Raw genomic sequence first — 19,904 nt, 5'->3', positions numbered from 1 at the left:
TGTAATAAAAGTCATATATGAAAAATCCATAACTAACATCATACTCAATGGTGAAAGAGTGAAAACTTTTCCTCTAAAATCAGGAACAAGGCAATGACGTCTGCTTTCACCACATCTATTCAACAAAGTGCTGGAAGTTCTAGCCAGAGCAATTAGGCAAGGAAGACAAATAAAAGACATCCAAATTGGAAGGGAAGAAGTAAAATTACCTCTGTTTGCAGATGATATGAACTTATAAGTAGAAAACCCTGAAGATAACACATACACACACACACACACAAAGAGAAAACCACTGCTAGAACTAATAGATGATTTCAGCAAAGTAGCAGGATACAAAATCAACACACAAAAATCAGTTGCTTTTCTATACATTAACAATAAACAATCCAAAAAAGAAATTAAGAAAACAATTCCATTTACAAAAGCATCAAAAAATAAATAAAATTCTTGGAATAAACTGAGCCAAGGAGGCAAAGGACTTGTACACCAAATTTTATGAAAACTACAAAACATTGCTGAAAGAAGCTAAATAGGCACAAATGGAAAGACACCCCATGTTCATGAATTGGAAGATTATTATTAAGATGTCCATACTATCCAAAGTGATCTACAGATTTAATGCATTTCCTATCAAAATCCCAGTGACAGTTCTTGCAGAAACAGAAAAATCTATCCTAAAATTCATATGGAATCTCAAGGAACCCTGAATAACCAAAAAAATCTTGAAAAAGAGGAACAAAGCTGGAAGACTTACATTTCCTTATTTCAAAACTTACTACAAAGCTACAGTAATCAAAACAGTGCAGTACTGGCATAAATACAGACAAACAGACCAATGGGATAGACTACAGAGCCCAGGAAGAAACCCTTGCATATATGGTCAAATGATCTTTGACAAGGATGCCAAGAACATTCAATGGGGGAAACGACAGTCTTTTCAATGGTGCTTGGAAAATTGGATATCCACATGCAAAGAAAAGAAGTTGGACCCTTATCTAAACCATATACAAAAATTAAGTCAATTGATCAAAGATCAATGTAAGATCAAAGATAAATGTAAGACCTAAAACTATAAAACTCTTAAAATATAGGGCAAAAGCTTCACAACATTGGGTTTGGCAATGATTTCTTAGATATGACACCAAAGGCATAGGCAATAAAAGAGAAACTAGACAAAGTGGACTTCATAAATATTCTTAAATTTTGTTCATTAAACGACACTATCAATTGAGTAAAAAGTCAACCCATGAGATGGGAGAAAACATTTGCAAATCATATATCTGAAAAGGGATTAATATCCAGAATATACAGAGAACTCCGAGAACTCAACAACAAAAAAAGAAACAACCCAATGAAACAATGGACAAAAGACTTGAATAGACATTTCTTCAAAGAAGATATACAAATGGCCAATAAGCACATGAGAAGAAGTTCATTATCACTAATCATTAGGGAAATGCCAATCAAAACCACAAGATACCACCTCACATCCATTAGGATGGCTACTACCAAAAAACAAAAAATAAACGTTGGTGAGGATGTGGAGAAACTGGAACCCTTGCACACCAGAGGTGGAATGTAAAATGGTATAGCTACCGTGGAAAACAGTGTGGCGATTCCCCAAAAAGTTAAAAATAGAATTACCACATGATCCAGCAATTCTACTTTTGGGTATATACCCCAAAGAACTGAAAGCAGAATCTTGAAGAGATAGTTTATGCTCATGTTCACAGCAGCATCATTCGCAACAGTTAAAATGTGGAAGCAACCCAAGTGTCCATCGAGGCATGACTGGATAAGAAAAATGTGGTATATACACACAATAGAATATTATTCAATGTGAAAAAAGGAAGGAAATTCTGACACATGCTACAGTTTGATGAACCTTGAGGACATTATGCAAAGAGAAATAAGCCTGTCACAAAAAAGACAAACGCTGTATGATTTCACTTGTATGAGGTACTTAGTCAAAATCATAGTGACAGAAAGTAGAATGGTGGTTGCCAGGGGCTGAGGGCTTGTGAATCTAAGTGTGTGTTCCTAAAGATATCCTGACTAACTCACTGGGATTATAGTGCAAACACTGTTGGGAATGTACTGTGCATCAGGCAATGTACTAGGCACTTGCCTTGCATGATCAAGTTGTCTCATTTCATCTTTATGACAACTTTCGCATCGAGTACTGTTAATCCCATCATTCTATTTGAGAAAACTGAAACCCAGAGAGTTTCAGGATCTTGTCCCGGTCAGACAGCTCACAAGACAGAGCTGAAAGTGACTCTAAAGCCTGTGTTTTCCCTGCTACCCGCTACTGCCCGTGGTGTCTGGGCACGGGGAGAACCTTGAGGCTTGGATTGGGATGGCTGTGGGGACTCAGAAGAGAGGATGTGAGCTGCATCTCCTGCTTTGTGGGGCCACCTGGAGCAGCCTGAGGCTCAGCACCACTCCCACCAGGAGGCGAGAGCTTGCTGGGCACAGAGCACCTAGCCTGCCCAGATGTATTCAGTCTCTCACTGGGGACAGAGCTGAAGGTCTAAAGGGAGCCGCCAGAATTCAGCAATGGTGACAGAGCTGGGAGGACAGTTACCAGCCAGAGGCCCTGGTCCCTCACACCCTTCAGCCCCAGTCTCCTGCAGATCCTGACTCCAGCATCTCTGCACCCTCCAACCCCTAGCCTGGGCCTGAGCTGAGTCTGGGTGCTGCCTTACAGAATTTAAATAATTCAGGTCCCAGTGGCCTGAGGTGTCAGTTTCAGTTGCACTGTTCCCTTGGGCATAGGTGTCCCAACTTTGTAATTAGGCTAATGAGAAGGGCAAAGGGGAGGGACCTGCTGTCCTGTGCCTCAGAGGGCTCAGGGCTGATGCAGTCCCTGCCCCTGTCCTGCCGAGAACGCACCAGGCTCATCCAGAGCCCGGGTATGGGGAACGGAGGGAGGAAGCCAGGGGGCTAAAATAGAAGAGGAGAAAGAAAGAGAGAGCGGGAAGAGGAAGATCAGGGTCAGGGAAGCAAGGAGAAACCAAAAAGAGTTCAGAGGAAGAGACAGAAGGACCAGAGATGGAGAGGCTGAGTGAGAGGTGAAGGGAGGTGGGGGGCAGAGAAAAGGGCAGAGGCAGAGGCCGGAAGAGGCAAGGACCAGCAGAGACGGGGCAACAGCAGATGCCAAGGACCAAATCCTAAATTCCATGGGCAAGTACCAATAGGAGGTCAGAAAACTGGAAGAGTCACAAGAGCTCCCCAGAGGGTAGTTGGATCCAGCAGAATTCTTAGCCTTACTTCTGACTTTCAGGTATTGTCCACACCATCCTTGCGAGCAGGGCTTGATGTTGCCCTCAGTCGGGCCAGGAGGTTCACACCCAGAGACTTGCCTCACCTCTTATTGTGGCAGGGCCATGGGGCCCCAGAGCCCGCGCCTCAGCCTCAGCTTCTCAGTCTCCAGGCTGGGACTTCTGCTTCTGCTTCCATTCCTTCCAGGTAGGAAGCTCAGTAAACCAGGCCTGGCCTCGCAGGCTTTGGGCCTGTTCCTGGCGGGGGGTGGAGGGTTCCCCGCAACCCCCTCTCCACATGCTCTCTCTTCATTTCTCTCTTCACATCTGTGCTGGAAACAAGCTCTCTATCTGAGGGGTGTTGAAGAGGGTGATAGGAGACTTGCCCAGCTGAGGTGGAAGCAGTGAGGGGGGAGCTCCCAGAGATAGGGCTGGAAGAGCCAGGAGGGTCCGATCATGAAGGGCCTTGAATGCCAAACTGAGTTTGGGCTTTATCCAGCAGGCAATGGGGAGCCATCGAGTGATTTTAAGCAGCTACTGGCCTGGTCAGATTTGTGTGTTTAAAAGCCTGATCTCTCAGAAGGGTGGAGGATGGTGAGAAGCTGAGCCTGAGGCAGGGATGAGCAGAGAGGAGGCTGCTGCTGTTGTGGTCCACGTCAGGGAGGACGAGGCCTGAGCTGGAGGGGTGATTGAACATTAAGAGATGGGCAGGGTTTGGGCACTGGTTGGATCGCAGGGGCGGGGGCAGGAGAAGCCAGATTTCTGGCTGAGGTCCCTGGGGGGTGCCGTTTGCAGAGGTGGGGAACAGAACAAGGAGCGGGTTTCAGAGCATGGTGGGAGGATATTAGTTCATATTTTGGATTTACAGAGTTTCGGGCGTCTATGGACATTGAGGAGTGGATTATATATATGGCTCTGGAGCTCAGGAGAAAAATCTAGGCTGAAGAAAAAGAAGGGGGCCAAGGACAAGATTCTGGGGAGCACCAATTAAGTGACAATGTGGTGTGTCACAAAAGCCTAGGGAAGAGAGTGTTTTCAGAAGAAAGGAATGGCCCATACTGTCAGAAGCTTTGAAGAAATCAAAGCTGCTCCACCTTGGTGAAGTGGAGACAGGTTTGAGAGACTGGAGGGGGCAGAGCAATGGGTTCAGAATGCCTGGGTGAGAGGCGGGCTCTTGTGGCCTACCTGGGCCGCTCTGGCATTTGTGGCGAGACAGGTAGCATCCAGGTCCTTGGGAAGAGAAAGGTGGGAAGGAAACCTGTCAGCCTTGCTCCAGAAAATGGTACCAATTCACTCCACACCCTTCACCTCCATCTCTGGAGGCAGGCCAGGGAGGAACCAGAGCTGCAGCTAGAGGGACAGAGGGCAGCTATCAGGAGGACCGGTCAGACAGCTCTGAGAGAGTGAAGCCCCAGTCCTGTGCAGGTGTGGGCAGAAGCCCCTGAATTAGGGTCACAGGAGGACAACCCTTCCTACTGTCCCCCAGAGTGCTCGGGAGCTGAGGGCAGGCTAGCTCACAAGCTGTTCCGCGACCTCTTCGCCAACTACACAAGTGCCCTGAGACCTGTGGCAGACACAGACCAGGCTCTGAACGTGACCCTGGAGGTGACGCTGTCCCAGATCATCGACATGGTGCGTTGTGGTGGTTGCACAACTTTGGAGTGTGCCCTTAACAGTGACCAGGAATGGGGTGGGGGCCGCGGGGGTGAGAGGCTGGGATTATTCTCCAAACAACTCTTTTTTGTAAATGTTAGTATTAACGACAATAATAACAGCTACTAGCTGTTGGACCCTAACTGCTGGGTGCCCACAGTGTGCCTGACACTTTGCACACTTGAATCCCTGCCTAGCAGGGATGATCACCCATGTAACTGCAGAGGAAACTGAGGCCCAGAGAGGAGAAGAACCTGCCAAGGTCACACAGCAAGGTCAAGCCTGTGAGAACTGAACTCTGTGAACAAGTTGGGTTTCAGTACTGACCAGAGCTCTGTAGGTGAGCGTGCACAGATGCGGGAGGGTGTGCATATACATGTGTCCACATCTGTGCCCACTCCTGCCCCCCACCAGGACGAGCGGAACCAGGTGCTGACCCTGTACCTGTGGATCCGACAGGAGTGGACAGATGCCTACCTACGATGGGACCCGGATGCCTATGGTGGCCTGGATGCCATCCGCATCCCCAGCAGTCTCGTGTGGAGACCAGACATCGTACTCTATAACAAGTACTGCCTGCCTGGGCCCCTCCCCTCCCCTCCCCTCCCGGCCAGTCCTGTCTCTAGAGTTCCCTTGGCTCTAGATATGCACTGATCCCCCATCCCCGCATCTAACCTGGTTGCTGTGCTGCCCTGGAAGCTTTCCCCCAGGGCGGTCTAAGCTGCCAGAGGCTCACATCCCCTCCCTGGTACCCCTACTTTAGGCTGTCCCAAGCCAACCCAGGCTGAATGTCTGCTGGGAATCCACGGTGCGGTCAAGGGCCAGTTCTGTACCTCTCGCAGAAAGGGTTCTGGGACACAAGCGCCTCTTGATGGCACACGGTACCCTTCCTGGCCGGCTCTGAGTCTCTCAGGGCTTCCAAGGGCCTGCCTAGGGATCTCCTCCCGGGCCTAGCCCTCCGGAGCATTCCTTTATGCCGCCTAAGCCAGTTTCCCAGACAACATATGGCTCTCTATATTTTCCCCCGGGGCCCCTCTCTGAGCTTTGCAGAAGACACCCAATGCAAGTCAGTGGGCCAACTAGTGCCAACTTTTGCAGAGGACTTTTTACGCTGCCCTGGGCGAGATCTGTGTCCTTTCTGGGCCTTTCAGGTGCCGCCCCCTCTAGGCCTCCAAAAGCACAGAGGGCCCTCTCTGTGCTCACTCTTGCCTCTGTGCCCCGGACCCCCTGAAGTCGCAGAACCCCTCCGGGGGACCTGCCGTGGCCCCCGTGGCCACAGGGCTGCTGCTAGGCCCGCCTCCTCAAGGAGACCCCTCTACCCCGTCTGCCCGCAGGGCGGACGCGCAGCCGCCGGCCTCCGCCAGCACCAACGTGGTCCTGAGGCACGACGGCGCCGTGCGCTGGGACGCGCCGGCCATCACGCGCAGCTCGTGCCGCGTGGACGTGTCGGCCTTCCCGTTCGACGCGCAGCGCTGCGGCCTGACGTTCGGTTCGTGGACGCACGGCGGCCACCAGCTGGACGTGCGCCCGCGCGGCGCCGGCGCCAGCCTGGCCGACTTCGTGGAGAACGTGGAGTGGCGCGTGCTGGGCATGCCGGCGCGGCGGCGCGTGCTCACCTACGGCTGCTGCTCAGAGCCCTACCCCGACGTGACCTTCACGCTGCTGCTGCGCCGCCGCGCCGCCGCCTACGTGTGCAACCTGCTGCTGCCCTGCGTGCTCATCTCGCTGCTCGCGCCGCTCGCCTTCCACCTGCCCGCCGACTCGGGCGAGAAGGTGTCGCTCGGCGTCACCGTGCTGCTGGCGCTCACCGTCTTCCAGCTGCTCCTGGCCGAGAGCATGCCGCCGGCCGAGAGCGTGCCGCTCATCGGTGAGCCGCCGAGGGCGAGGCGCTCCCGGGACGCGCCGGCGGGGGGCTGGGGAGAGCCCGGCCCCTCCCCTCCCCGAGCCTGGCCCAGCCGGCCCCCGCCGGCCGGCAGATGGTTCCCGCCTGAGCGCGTGAGGGCGGCGCGTCTTGGGAGCGTTCCTCGCTCTGAGATTGAGGGGCAAGGAGTCGGTCCCTTCCAGGGAGCACACCCCTCCCCTGACCAGCAGGGGCGGAAGGAGTAGGGCTTTCCTGCAGGGCTTGAGGGAGGAAGGCCGCAGTCCCCGGTGTCTGCTATCAGGCAGGACGTATTGGGTCCTCTCTGTGTGCCAGGCACTCTCCTAAGCGCTTCATGTTTATTAACTCAGGGAGGCGTCACCGCAAACCTAGGAGGTAGGTTCCATTGTGATCCCACTTGGACAGAAGGGTCAGTAGCTTGCCCCAGGTCTTGCCCATCCTACTTGAGAGTGTGACTTTCCTGGCCTGTGGGTGAATGCAGTCTCCAGCAGCGAGTGGAGCCATTAGGGAGCAGGTAGCTTCTGAGAACCCACTTGTAGGAATTCGGGATGAGGAGACCTTGACCCCTACCTCCCTCCTGCTTCCATCTGTTGGGCTTGGAGGGTGCTGAGAGCTTCGTGGTGGGTGAGCTTGTTCCTGTGTGTGCCAAGGCCGCTGGGAAGCTCAGGCCCCCTAAGTTCTTGTTTGGGGCCCCAGCTCAGTCTCTCTCTTGCAGGGAAGTACTACATGGCCACTATGACCATGGTCACCTTCTCCACAGCACTCACCATCCTCATCATGAATCTGCATTACTGTGGTCCCAGTGCCCGCCCAGTGCCAGCCTGGGCTCGGGCCCTCCTGCTGGGACGCCTGGCACGGGGCCTGTGTGTGCGAGAACGAGGGGAGCCCTGCGGGCAGTCTAGGCCACCAGAGTCACCTCCCAGCCCCCAGCCTCCTGAGGGAGGGGCTGGCCTCCCAGCAAGCCCTTGCCGCGAGCCGCAGTGTCTGTGCCATCAGGAAGCCCTGCTGCACCATGTAGCCACCATTGCCAACACCTTCCGTAGCCACCGGGCTGCCCAGCGCCGCCATGAGGACTGGAAGCGCCTGGCCCGTGTGATGGACCGCTTCTTCCTGGGCATCTTCTTCTCCATGGCCCTGGTCATGAGCCTACTGGTGCTGGTGCAGGCCCTGTGAGTCTCAGGGGTCTGCTGCAGCCCCGGTACCTCCAGACAGGAACGGGAAGGCCAGGGGGTTATTGGCCCTCAGATGGGCCACCCAGTCTCTCCCCATGCACCTAAGAGTCTGGGACACTTCTGGGATCCTCTCTTCAGGATCAGTGCTGAGTTCACAAACCATGAGGGAGCACCTGTTGTCCACATACCCTAACCTCTGAGGGAAATTCAGAACTTGCTACTCCCCTAATTCCTAAAGAGGAGGAACTCGAAGAAGGGTCAAGATCCAAGCTCAGTCCTGGAGGCACAGAACTGTACTTGGATGCTGAGCGTTAGAGGTTTCAGTGGGAAAGTGCAGGTTATGTGAGAAACAGAACTGCCACATTTCCTGTCTGCTCTTCTTTCCTCTTTTGCTGCTGTTACAGGCACTTGGTGTTGCCTGTCCCTGCCTGGGGGCTCGGGGAGGGGACTGGGGATTCGGGACTCATGGTCTAGTTCCAGGGCAGGAGGCCACACAGGGATTTGGCCCCAGAACCCCAACTCATAATAAAGTAAGTGTGTGCCTATCACCTACTTGATGTCCTGACTTTCCCTTGGGGCCCGTGGTGGTGGAAGTTGGGGATCCAGGTTTGTCTCTTTAGAGACAGGAACCTTAGGACTCATGGATCAGAGCAGAAATTACATCTTTGCTGAAGAAAATGACTAGATTTGACTGAGACCTTGGCAGAGGACCTGAAGCACTCTGCTTTCTCTGCTGTTCTGTGTTCTGTGGGGTTAGATGCAGTCCCCACCCCCATTCCCACCCACTGACATTCGGAGAGCTCAAAAGTGTCCACAGTAGGGGAAATGCAGGGACAGCCATCCATGAAGTATTTGTTCCTTTTTTTTTTTTTTTTTTTTGGTCATTTTTTGTTGTTTTGTTTGTTTGGGTTTTTTTGGTTGAAGAAGATTTGCCCTGAGCTAACATCTGTTGCCAGTCTCCCTCTCTTTTTTTGTTTTTTGGCTTGAGGAAGATTAGCCCTAAGCTAACATCTGTGCCAGTCTTCCTCTATTTTGTATGTGGGTAACCACCACAGCATGGCTGATGAGTGGTGTAGGTCCATGCCCAGGATCTGAACCCACAAACCCAGGCCACTGAAGTGGAGTACACAGAACTTACCCATTACACCACCGGGCCAGCCCCTGTTCCTTTCTGACTTGTACATGTTTCCCAACACCACCTGTGTGCCTCAGGCCCAGTCCCTGCCCTCAGGAAGCTCGCAGTCTGACGTGGAGACAGACGCAGACACGTGGTATAGAGAAGCCCCTGGGACTGGTGGGAGCACAGAGGCAGGGCCCCAGCCCAGCAGGGCGGGAGAGATCAGAGAAGGCTTCCTGGAGGGGCGAATAGGAGCCTTCCAGGTGCACATGTGAGGCATTTGAGTAACACCAGCAAATACCACAGCCAAGTGCTTTCCTCCCCAATTACCCGCCCCCCCAAACTAGTTTAATCTTCTGTCTCCAAGTGAGTTGTTGCCTGTCCTGGAGTCCCCCCACCTCTATTCAGCATCTCACTCCTACAGCCCTGGGTAAGGCTCAGTCCCAAATTCTCCTCCTCCTCCACCAGCAGGCCTGGCAGCTGCCAGAGAAGGTCCCAGAGTCACCTGCAGATGGAGTTACCATGGATCTTGGCTACACTTAAAGCGCACACGTGGCCGACATCCTCACATCAGGCAGAGGCGGTGGCAGAGCTGTCCAGTGTCTGAGGGGTCAGAGGCCTGTGCTCTCTGGAAAGGCCCCCACCACAAGGAACCAGAGCAGCAGCAGAAGGGACCAGAATGCAGAAGGGGGGCCCTGACCCATGGCTGCAGGGAAAACAGAGGCAGAGAGGGAGATTTAGGGCCAACGTGCTGCACACAAAGAAACAAGATGAAGAGAAACGAGCAGCCTGAGCTGGAAAGACTGATGGACAAAATGTGACAGGAGACAGGGATGAAAAGCGAGACTTCCAAGGGGAAGGTCGACAGAGATGAAGAGACCGAGGAGAGCCCCAAGTCCCCTTCCCAGGTCATTAGGTCTATCCCCCGGCCTCCTCTTGACATGAATGAGGCACTGCAGGGTGGGATGAAGCGTGGGGCAGAGATCTGAGTGCGTCTAGTGATGCTGATCTTTGCTCCTCTGCCCAAAGCCTGGAAGGAGAGGTGCTGGTGGACCAGAGGGGGAATTCCCGGACTTTTCCAGTGCTTGATATGACATGATCAGAACTCAGAGACGCTGGGTTGGAGGCAGGAGACCTGGCTTCTGGCCCTGACTCTGCCACTAACTCACTCTGTCACCTTGGGCAAGTCACTTCTGTTTCTGGCCTCCATTTACTATATAGTGAGGGAATACTGCCTGTTCCGCCCCCTTCCAGTAGATAACTGTGCAGTCAGGATAAAATGAGGTGGTTTCTGGGGAGAGGTGGGGGCCAGCCTGGTGTGGTGGTTCAGAGTTTGGCTCTAGGGCCAGGCTGTCTGCTACACTGCCCACCCCTCCTCCCCCCACCACTAGCTGTGTGTGTAGGGCTGGTCACTTCACTTGTCTGTGCCTCAGTTCTGCCATCTGTAGAACAGGGGTGTTGCCGGTACATACACTGTTGGGTTGTGAGGATCCATGGCATTGTGTGCCTGGAACTCTGAGTTCTCTATGTCACAGAGAACCGTGGGAACAAAGTGGAGGCTGGGGCTGCTTCCTGCCCACTGTGCACAGAGCCCACGGGGGAGGGCTGGCTGCGGTTTCTTCCCTGGGAATGGCCTGTTCCAGTAGGTTCTCCTGGGAAAGCCTGTTCCCAGCTAGAGAAGTAGTGACCTAGGTGGGCCCTCGCACAGCAGGTGTTCAAGGGGAGAGAAGAGTCACAGCAGAAAGAGACCTGAGCTCATCTAGGCCAACAGGCTTATTATACAGTCAGGGAAACCGAGACTCAGAAAGGAAATGGTTTGCCACAGGGAGAATTAGGCAGAGCCTGGAGGAGAGCCCAGGTCTCCGGCATCCAAGCCCTGGCCTCGACCTTGGACGGGGGTCTGAAGGAGCCCTGAGGGCAGCAACAGAGACAGTGGGTCCTGCAGCTGCAGGAGGAGAAGGCCCCAGGGAGGACTCTGTGGAAACGGCCCTTCCCTTGTCACCTCAGTGCACCCCGGCTCTCTCTGGGGCCGGATCAGCCGCCTCCTGTGAGGGAGGGGCAGCCCAGACTGGGGGACAGGTGTGTCAGCTCACCCAACCACCACCCCCCATACTCAGATATACATCCTCTGGGAGAGGTTAGCAACCCCTACAGGTGTCTGCTTAAGAGGGTTTACTTTTTTTTGTTTTATTAAAAGGGGATTGTTTTCCTTATAAGAGGGACATCCAGGTGAGGGCCGCAACCCCAGGGCGGCCTGCTCATCCCCGAGCTGAGCCCCACGGATGCCCGCAGCCCTTACCTGAGTTATCCAGACGGCAGGGCCCAGACTTGCACTGTTTGTCTGTGGGGAAGAAATGGTAAAGAATCAAAGGCTCAATTTCTTTTGGGACAGGAAGGGACCCCAGAGCCCTGTGCTCCATCCCTGACTTGCTCTAGGAAAAGCTGGTGCATTTTCCCCTAACTCTGCTTCCTTATGGTGGGGCCTCCTGTGCCTGGGTTTGACTTGACCCGTGAGCAGTGGGGCCAGAAGGAAGCCCACCCTCAAAGCCAGGGCCCATTCTGGGTACCCCCCTGCTCCCGTGGCCTGTAGCTTCGCCTCCCTGCCTCACACACCTTCCCCTCTCCCTTGTCTATCCCAGCCAAGGACGGGCGAGTTGATGTTCCGTGCACGTCCTCCTCATCTTCTGTCAACTCATGTACGCTCGTGATGCTGTCCAAGGTGGGAACTGGAGCCACAATGGACCTTCTCCTATTTCAGACGTGGTCCACAGTTCCAGCCAACAGTCTCCCTCAAACTGTGAAAACCGGGCCTCACAAGCCCCTGGGCATCGCTCAGCCAGGACCAGCAGCCCACCGCCCCTCGGAGATTAAGAACCTGGGCCCATCTGCATGATTCCTCCTCTGGCCGGTCGTCGGGGGGATGGACCTGAAGAGTATCCGAGACCTGCCACAGCCTGGACTGGAACTTAGGGGCCCAGCACCCAACTGCTGTCTCACCGCCTCCACCCCCAGGCCCGCCTAGAGCACATGACAGCACAGGGTTTCTGTTCAGTGGAATAAACGTGCTCCTCTTGGAAGCTAAGGTTGAGGCTCGTACTTATTTCTGGCAACGGTGGTCCAGGTGTAGGTAATATGGCTAGCAATGCATTCCCTTCCAGCTCCCAGCTGAGAGAAAAGCCTGACCAGGTCTGTTTGGCCCTCAAATGGCCAAAGACTCCCCGCCTTGGTCAGGAAACCCTATTCAGCCTCCCAGCAGGCAGGTGGCCCGCTCTGGCAAAGATACCTCTGGGGATAAGAAGCGCACGACCTCAGAAGGTTATGTCTCCCCCTGGATGGAAGGGTGGAGGGGCTGGAGTGCAGGACTGGGTCCTCCTCACTGGTTGTTTTTAATATTTCTGTCTGTACCCCCTGAAAACAGGACGGGGAAGCCCACCTTCTGCATGGGGGCCAAGCCGCGTGTCCTGCTCACCTTTGATGTACTCACAGTTGTACGTGCTGCGCTTGCCCAGGGCCCGGAGGTAGATGCGGGCGGGGCCCTGGGCCGGTCTGCTGGCATTGATCACCTGGAAGGTCTCGAAGGGGGGGATCAGCACCTCCTCCTCCCCAGGGAAGAAGGAGTAGCCCTTGATGGGGGCCCCAAGGCAGGTCCAGATGCCAAAGAAGGTGTCCTCACCAAACTGCTGGGCTGCAACGTTCTGCAGGGATGCGGAGGCAAAGCCCCCCAGCCTGACGGTGGCCCCGGGCCCTGCTGGCTGGAAGCGCAGCCCATGTACCCCGCGGAACACCTGGTGGCACCGGGGCGAACGCTGGCGCCTGCTCAGCAGCTGCAGGGCCTCCGTCAGCAGGAAATGGAGCGTCTTGAAGGAGAAGTGGTGGAGGTAGTGGGCCCGGGTGCGGCCTGCCTCGCGCACGGCTGCGTTGAACTCCTTGTGCAAGGGGCTGTTGGCTGTGTAGGCCAGGAGGGCCACCCCGTGCTCATCGCGGAAGCCGGGGGGCGGCGGGGGCAGACGGGTAGGGCTGAGGCCCCACTCTGGCCCCCAGGCCTGGCGTTCCCGCCATTGGCTGCTTGCCAGCGCCCAGCCGTCAGCGTACACTTTGTTGGCCTGGAACTCCGTGTAGTTGAGATCCGGGAGGGCAGCCATCATGGCTGCCGCACAGCCAACGTACTGGTCGTCAAAGGAGGCTGGGGCCATGTCCAAGGGAGTTTCTTTAGAGAAGAGGTCTCGTCGTGTGATGCGGTGGCTCTGGGCCTGAGGGAGAGGGAGCAGCAAGGACCAAGAGAATGGGTCCCAGGAGAATGGGAGCCCTGTCATCCCACTTCCCCCTCCACTGAGCTGAGAAAGACACTAAGTGCCCCAAATGCACCTGGAGGGGAAGGAGATTGGAACCTACCACCTGTCAACTCCCGGAGACCAGGGTTTGGGGCTGTCCTCTCGGGCTGAGCGAGCCCCAAAGGAAGCATCCGGTAGAGTTCGGAAGAAGCCAGCACTGAGGCATGGGGACAGTGGAGGATGACCATACCTGGAGCGCCTCCATGAGGCCCATGGACACAAGCAGCAGAGACAGCATCACGGGAGTCTGCATGTTGGAGGTGACCCTGGGCAAGTTACTGTCTCTCTTTGGGTCTCAGTTTCCTCATCTGGAAAATGGGAATGTTAATCTGTGCAGCTTAATAAACATTAGTTGCCACCTAATCTATACCACTCCCAGTGCTTGGCACACAGTCACATAGAAATGAAGGCTCAGGAGAGAGAGAGAGAGGACCCTTCTTGCTGGAAGGAACATGGAAGACTTCCTGGAGGAGGTGACATATTAACAGGGTCTTGCAGGATGAACAGGAGAATAAGGCTTCAATCAGTGGAGACTGGGAGAGAAAGATCAGAGTTTGGGGTGGGAAAGGAGTTTGCAGCAGCCAGAATGAGAAGATCAAAGGAGGTAGGAACTCTTAGGGTGTAGAGTGGAAGACATTTTGTCTCTTGTGGTGGAGCTTGCAGTGTGGGCAGAGTGGAAAGATTGGGGCCAATCCTGAAGGAGCTTGAATGAGAGATCTGGGCCTCAGCTTACAGGGGACGTGCGGCGGGAACAGGGCAGATCCAGGAGTGGTCAGCTGGTGGGGCTACAGCAGGACTCCAGGGACAGACTTAGAGCAGGGCTTGGAGATCCACAGGTCCCCCCCCTCCCTGCAGTCCTGCTGCAAACTGAACCCTCTTCCTCGAGCCCTCAACTGCTCCCAGGCAGGGACAGAGACCCCCAGCTGGGAGGGAAGAGCGACCTTGGAAGGGGGAGGACAGGGGGTCTCTGCTTCCGGGAGGGAAGTGGGAGGGAACCACAAGCCTCTTGCACCCATGGGTGGGTGCACTGAGGGCCCCAAGTAGCACCAAGAAGAAGGCGTCCCAGCTTGGGATCAGGATTGGAACGGAGAGTTTCTAAGTCAGGGCTGCTGCCGCTTTGTTTCCCTGTTTATTTTATTACAAAGTATCCCATGCTTGTTGTGGGAAAAAAAAGTGTGAGTGAATCACAAAGGCCAAGTCCCCTTTCTGCTTTCTCTCCCTCCACATCCCCCATCTGCCTCCCACCCAGGTCCGCGGTGGGGGGGGGGGGGGCGGGGGGTGGTAACGGCACCCTTGGGGGCCTTTTTCCATGCACACGCAGATAATATAACATTTAAATAGACATACACACATAGTGTTCTGTATACAGCCTGGTTTTGTTTTTTATTGTGATTTTTTTTTTCAAAAAGAAAAAGGGAACATGTTTACACATACGTATTCTATAACTTTTTTCCAGGAAACAATGTATCATGGACTTCCTTACGCATCATACATATGCATCTAGCTTGTTCATTATAATGGCAGCATGGAATTTCGTAGTATAGTTAAACAATAATTTATTTAATGATTTCCTTATTGATGGACACTTAGGTTTTTTCCTAATTTTTATATTACACATAATATTGCAGTGAACATTCATGTGTATAAATCCTTGTCTACTTGACTGCATATTTTTATTGGGAAGATACTGAGAAGTAAGATGCTATTTAAAGGATGTGAATATTGTTTGTTTTGTAGGTACTGCCAAGTTGCCATCCCCAGGGTACCGGTGCGCCCTCCCTCCGAGCGCCCAGGTCTTTGCCGACGCGGCATATTGTTGATCTCTCTTTAACTTTCGTTTAACTGGTGAGCACAAATGCTATCTACTTTTTAATTTACATCTCTGCTCACCAACAGGATCAATCATAACTTTAATTTTTAATATTTTAAAGTTTCGATTTTCTAAAAGGTAATGCATTTTCATTGTTAAAATGTCAGCAGTCCACAAGGCAGATGGTGAAACGTTTCTCCCTCCCTGATCCCAGCCCTGACCTCCTCTCCCCAGAGCCAACCAACGCGCCCTCTCCCTGCGTGTCCTCCCAGGGGTACGCTGTGCACATACGAGCAAGTGCACAGGTGTTTCTCTTTTTCTCCTTTGACACAAATGGCAATGCAGTCAGTGGTTCTCTGTCTTTGCAAATCTGATGAAAGCTGAAACCTCTCCTGAGAAACAGATACAGGCCCCTTCACACAAACGTTACGTAAATTTCTGGTGGATATGCCTCTGTCCTCAGTCTCACTCAGGTTAAGCATTCCTGCTCCATAATCCTCTCCGACTCTTGGTGGGGCTAAGTTTTGATAGTTCAATGACTTTAAGACACTAGGACTCTCTGTGTCTATAATTTTATGAGTCTCCAAATCTAAGAGCCTGTGATTGCCAATATATAATTTAAATTGAAGCATGAGCTTCTCTGGCTAATGGGGTTAGCGGCAGTTTTTCTCAAACTCAACGTGTCCCAAACTGAACTCATTCTCTTCTCTCCCTCAAACCCTGCTTACTCGTTTATTCAACAAAAAATTCTTGAGCATCTGTAATGTGTCAGGCACTGAGGATAAAATTATGAGCAGCGACAACAGCAACAAAACCCACATCCCTGCTTCTGTAAGCTCCTTCGAGGTGGGGATGAAGTTAGAGTGGGTAATTCAAGCAGCATGTGATGTGTGCGACCAAAGGAAACGAAAGAGCCCAAATGAGATTTGTGCCAGGAGTGGGGTCTCAATGATGAGCTGACCAGAGGAGGTGCAGTGGACATAGAACTGAAAATGGCGTCACAGGGGGGTGTGTAGCATGAGACACAGCTCCCCAATTCCAAGAGGGAATGCTAATTATACCCAAGTCCTTGTGTCTGGGTCTGCTTTGGGGGGAACCCAAGCCAAGAGAGAGGATTTTCTCTTATGGCAACAAACCATCAGAATGTGGCCCAGACTCTTCCTTCAGCCTGGACCCCAGAATGAGCACATGAGGACAGACCTGAGCCCAGCCGGCAACAAGGAGGAGGCCAGCTGAGGCAGCCCAGCAGCCTGAGCACAGCTGCCCAGCCAAGCCCGCTTTAGGTTAGCCAACCGACGGTCAACCTGGAGACCCACCAGCACAAGAAGAAATGCTCGCATGCCGCTGAGATTCTGTGGCACACAGTAAGTGATTATGCAGCAAAAACTCGGTAGGCCAACTGGATCTCCTACTGCCTCCCCACTGCCCTGTTTCTGTCGCCCTCTTTGCCCTGAGAGACAAGGCAGTAAAAGAGATAGATCAGAGGCTGGGGATGGGCAAGGAGGACGATGAAGTCAGACTGAGGACATCAGATCATGTGGTCTGACTAAGGCAATGGCAGTGAGGATGGACTCAGAGTTACTGGGTAGAATTTACTGGGCTTGCTGTCTGGTGGGATATAGGGGATGACAGAGAAGGGAAAATCAAGGATGACACCCAGGTTTCCATGTCCTAGCCTAGAAACACAGAGCGGGAGAAGATGTTAAAAGCTCTTCTTGCTCATCCCAGCATGTAGTAGATGCTCCATAAAAAATGTATTGCGGGGGCCAGCCCTGTGGAGCAGCGGTTAAGTTCACACATTCCGCTTCTCCGTGGCGCGGGGTTTGCTGGTTCCGATCCTGGGTGCGGACATGGCACCGCTTGGCAGGCCATGCTGTGGTAGGCGTCCCACGTATAAAGTAGAGGGAGATGGGCACGGACGTTAGCTCAGGGCCAGGCTTCCTCAGCAAAAAGAGGAGGATTGGCAGTAGTTAGCTCAGGGCTAATCTTCCTCAAAACAAAAAAATGTATTGCATGAATGATCAGGTTTGGAGGGGAAAAGGTGAGTTCAGTTTGACACAGGTGGACTTTCCAGATGTCCACGAGGCAGCAGAATGGATAGTAAGAAGAGACATTTGAGAGGCAGAGGTGTATTGAGTCAAGGAAGAGAGAGATCCCCAGGGAAAGTGGAAAGGGAGGACTGAGAAGCGAAGAGAGGCTGCGTGAAACCAAAGCGCAGGCAGAGTGAGATGTCTCCTTAGGTTTCTAGAGGCTTCTCACTTCTGACCCTTGGGTCCTGTGAGATACCCTGATAGCCCTGTGATAAATTCCCCTCAGACTTGATCTGGCTTAGAGGGGGGCCTGTTAACCTGCTATCTGAGGAGTCTCCTGTCATATGCTATCCCCATTGTGCACCCGGTCACCCAGGATGGCCACTTGGGGATCTCTTCGTTTGATCTTCATCAGACATTAAGTTAGCTGACAACGAATGCTGGGCACAATACGGGTCCATCCTAGATGCTGCCCCCTTTCCCCATGCCCCCCTCCCTGCCGTGGCTCAGGTGTGCCGTGCCTCCTCGCTGGCCTCCCTGCCTCCACTGTCACCCTGCTGAGCGGCCCTCCCCCGGGGCCTGGGAGCAGCGTTTCTAAAGCACAGCTGGTCAAGTTCCTCACCTGCTTAAAAACCCTCCGTGCCAAAGCTGACTGGACGAAATATCTCAAAATAGAGAGTGAAAATACAGAGATGAAAATTATGAGGGAAGAGATGAGAACACACCTAGAAAAAAAAGTAAAAAGACAAAACAAACATTCACTCGACACCTCGGGACAGAGTCCAACCTCCTCATGCTGGCGTTTGCGGCCCTCTGTGACCTGGCCCTCCACGACCTCCTCTGCCTCGTGCCCCACCGCCCCTGCTTTGCTTCTACAGTACAGAGCACAGTGCCAGGCGAGGGTCCCCTGTCTCTCTCCCTGTGGCTCTGCACACTGCATCTGCTGGGGATGCCCTTCTCCTGTACCCCCTCTTCAAGGCTTCGCTCAGGGGTTGCCTCCTCCAGGAAGCCCTCTGACTCCTCTGGGCTCCTCTATCACCCTGTGCTTTCCTCTGTCACTGTCCTAATCATACTGTGTTGCCCTTAAGTGTGTGGCTCCCCTCCTGGCTTGTGAGTTCCTTGAGGGGAGGGACAAGCTATGACCCGTTCTATGTCCCCAGAGCTCAGCCCACAGCCAGGCACAGGTGAGGCCTCTGGGAATGTTTGCTGAGTCTAAGAGTTTTCTGGGTGCAGCTAATAATGTAGACCCCTGCGAGCAGGTGGACTGATGACTTTGGTGACCAGTGTTGGGCAAAATGGGGTGGGGGCCAGAGTGACGGGGAGGGCGTGGGAGTCGAGGAAGTAGGGGCACTGGGCAACCCCTTTTCATATCCCGGCTGCCCTTCTGTCCCTCCTCTTGTCCCACTCAGGGCACTTCTCTTGTCAGGTTCCCCTCATCCAGGCCCCTCTGAACATTCCCTTTTGGGGATGTGACTCAAATCTCTCCCCAGGGATCCCCAAATTTCCCAATGGCCCCAAAGCCCCTAGGTACCCCAAACCTCTCTGTCAAAGGTGGTATGGTCTGAATGTTTGTGTCCCCTCCCAAACTCGTATGTTGAAATCCTAACTCCCAGTGTGGTGGTATTAGAAGGTGGGGCCTTTGGGAAATGATTAGTTCATGAGGGTGGAGCCCTCCTGAATGGGATTAGTGTTCTTATAAAAGAGACCCCAGAGAGCTCCCTAGCCCCTGCCACCGTATGAGGACACAGTGAGAAGGTGCTGGCTACGATCCAGGAAGGGGGCCCTCACCCGACCATGCTAGCACCCTGACCTTGTACTTCCAACATCCAGTGATGTGGGAAATAAGAGTTTGTCGATTATAAGTTGCCCAGTCTGTGGGATTTTGTTATGGCAGCCAGAACAGACTAAGAAAATGTTCCCTGACACTTTTCCTAATGACTCCTAAAACTCTACCATTAATACCCCAAATTTCCCCTAAAAAAATCCTCTTTCCCTGTGGTGCCTGGGAGGAGGTGGTGTGCCCCTTACCTAGGCCTTCTCCACGGCGGGGAAGCTGGTGTTGGTCTCCCGCGATGGGCCCGGGGGAGGGGGAGGGCAGGTTTCTCCTTTATACCATCCATCCCCCACCGCTTGAACCTCCCCCACACAGCTGTCAGAAATGTGACACTCCCCTGTCTATTTCTGGATGTCTCCTCAAGGCTCAGGAACACTAGCCTCTGCCTGGTCCGCCCTGAGCCAGGGCTCTTCCCGTGAAAAAGGGGATCCCTGGAGCCAGAGAGAAGGTGGGCCAAGGCATCGAGGATCCAGGCTGGAACCACTGCCTCCCCCTGGATGTGGTGCTGTGCTCAGCACCCCCAACCTCAGAGAGCACGTCTTTACATTTTGTTCCTTTCACGTGAGCACGTGGACTCACCCAAGGGGAAGGAGAGATTCCCAGGTTAAGGGGACTGGGTCTGGGCCCCAGCTCCAGCACTGAGTTGGCGGGTGATCCTGGAGAACTTTCTGCCTCGCTTGGGACCTCTGTTCAATGACTAGATTTGACTCTGTCTCTTGGGGCTTTTCTTGAGGTTCCAGGTGTTGGGATGGGAGAAGCAATTCTCCAAAGCCACATGGTGGGAGAGAGGACAAAGCCATGATCCCAGTAGACCT

The 19,904-nt window shown here is 53.5% G+C and overlaps 2 protein-coding genes and 1 long non-coding RNA gene across 4 annotated transcripts; 2 read left to right on the top strand and 1 right to left on the bottom strand.

Moving 5' to 3' along the window:
* Positions 1 to 6,157: 6,157 nt before the first annotated feature.
* On the top strand, positions 6,158 to 8,517 carry CHRNA10 (cholinergic receptor nicotinic alpha 10 subunit). Its single transcript, XM_023646258.2, has 2 exons — positions 6,158 to 6,783; positions 7,511 to 8,517. The coding sequence occupies exons 1-2, from the start codon at positions 6,507 to 6,509 to the stop codon at positions 7,966 to 7,968; spliced, it is 735 nt and encodes a 244-aa protein (XP_023502026.2). The 5' UTR covers positions 6,158 to 6,506; the 3' UTR covers positions 7,969 to 8,517.
* Positions 8,518 to 8,816: 299 nt separating this feature from the next.
* ART1 (ADP-ribosyltransferase 1) lies at positions 8,817 to 19,380 on the bottom strand. 2 transcript variants are annotated; one of them, XM_023645827.2, is made up of 6 exons: positions 19,284 to 19,380; positions 17,878 to 17,980; positions 13,606 to 13,723; positions 12,554 to 13,334; positions 11,384 to 11,425; positions 8,817 to 9,790 (listed from the first exon to the last, which is right to left on the bottom strand). In XM_023645827.2, exons 3-6 carry the CDS (start codon positions 13,666 to 13,668, stop codon positions 9,696 to 9,698), a joined length of 981 nt encoding a protein of 326 aa, XP_023501595.1. In that variant the 5' UTR covers positions 13,669 to 13,723; positions 17,878 to 17,980; positions 19,284 to 19,380; the 3' UTR covers positions 8,817 to 9,695. The 2 variants fall into 2 exon arrangements, with proteins under 2 accessions (XP_023501595.1, XP_014597387.2); XM_014741901.3 differs by lacking the exon at positions 17,878 to 17,980 and having other exon boundaries at positions 19,284 to 19,361.
* LOC106783443 (uncharacterized) lies at positions 10,613 to 12,161 on the top strand. Its single transcript, XR_001381228.3, has 2 exons — positions 10,613 to 10,726; positions 11,724 to 12,161. It is a non-coding gene; the product is annotated as an uncharacterized lncRNA (long non-coding RNA).
* Positions 19,381 to 19,904: the final 524 nt, after the last annotated feature.

Source organism: Equus caballus, chromosome 7 (genome assembly GCF_041296265.1).
Source record: "Equus caballus isolate H_3958 breed thoroughbred chromosome 7, TB-T2T, whole genome shotgun sequence".
Classification (NCBI taxonomy): Eukaryota; Metazoa; Chordata; class Mammalia; order Perissodactyla; family Equidae; genus Equus; species Equus caballus.
This window is presented reverse-complemented; position numbering and strand designations above follow the sequence as displayed.

Coding starts and splice junctions, on each gene's coding strand:
- CHRNA10 (XM_023646258.2), top strand. CDS start 6,507: ATGCCGGCGCGGCGGCGCGTGCTCACCTACGGCTGCTGCTCAGAGCCC. Junction 6,784..7,510: donor CGAGAGCGTGCCGCTCATCG/GTGAGCCGCCGA, acceptor TCTCTCTTGCAG/GGAAGTACTACATGGCCACT.
- ART1 (XM_023645827.2), bottom strand. CDS start 13,668: ATGCAGACTCCCGTGATGCTGTCTCTGCTGCTTGTGTCCATGGGCCTC. Junction 13,335..13,605: donor GCCTCATGGAGGCGCTCCAG/GTATGGTCATCC, acceptor CCTCTCCCTCAG/GCCCAGAGCCACCGCATCAC. Junction 9,791..11,383: donor CTGCCGTCTGGATAACTCAG/GTAAGGGCTGCG, acceptor TTTTCCCTGCAG/CCATGGGTCAGGGCCCCCCT.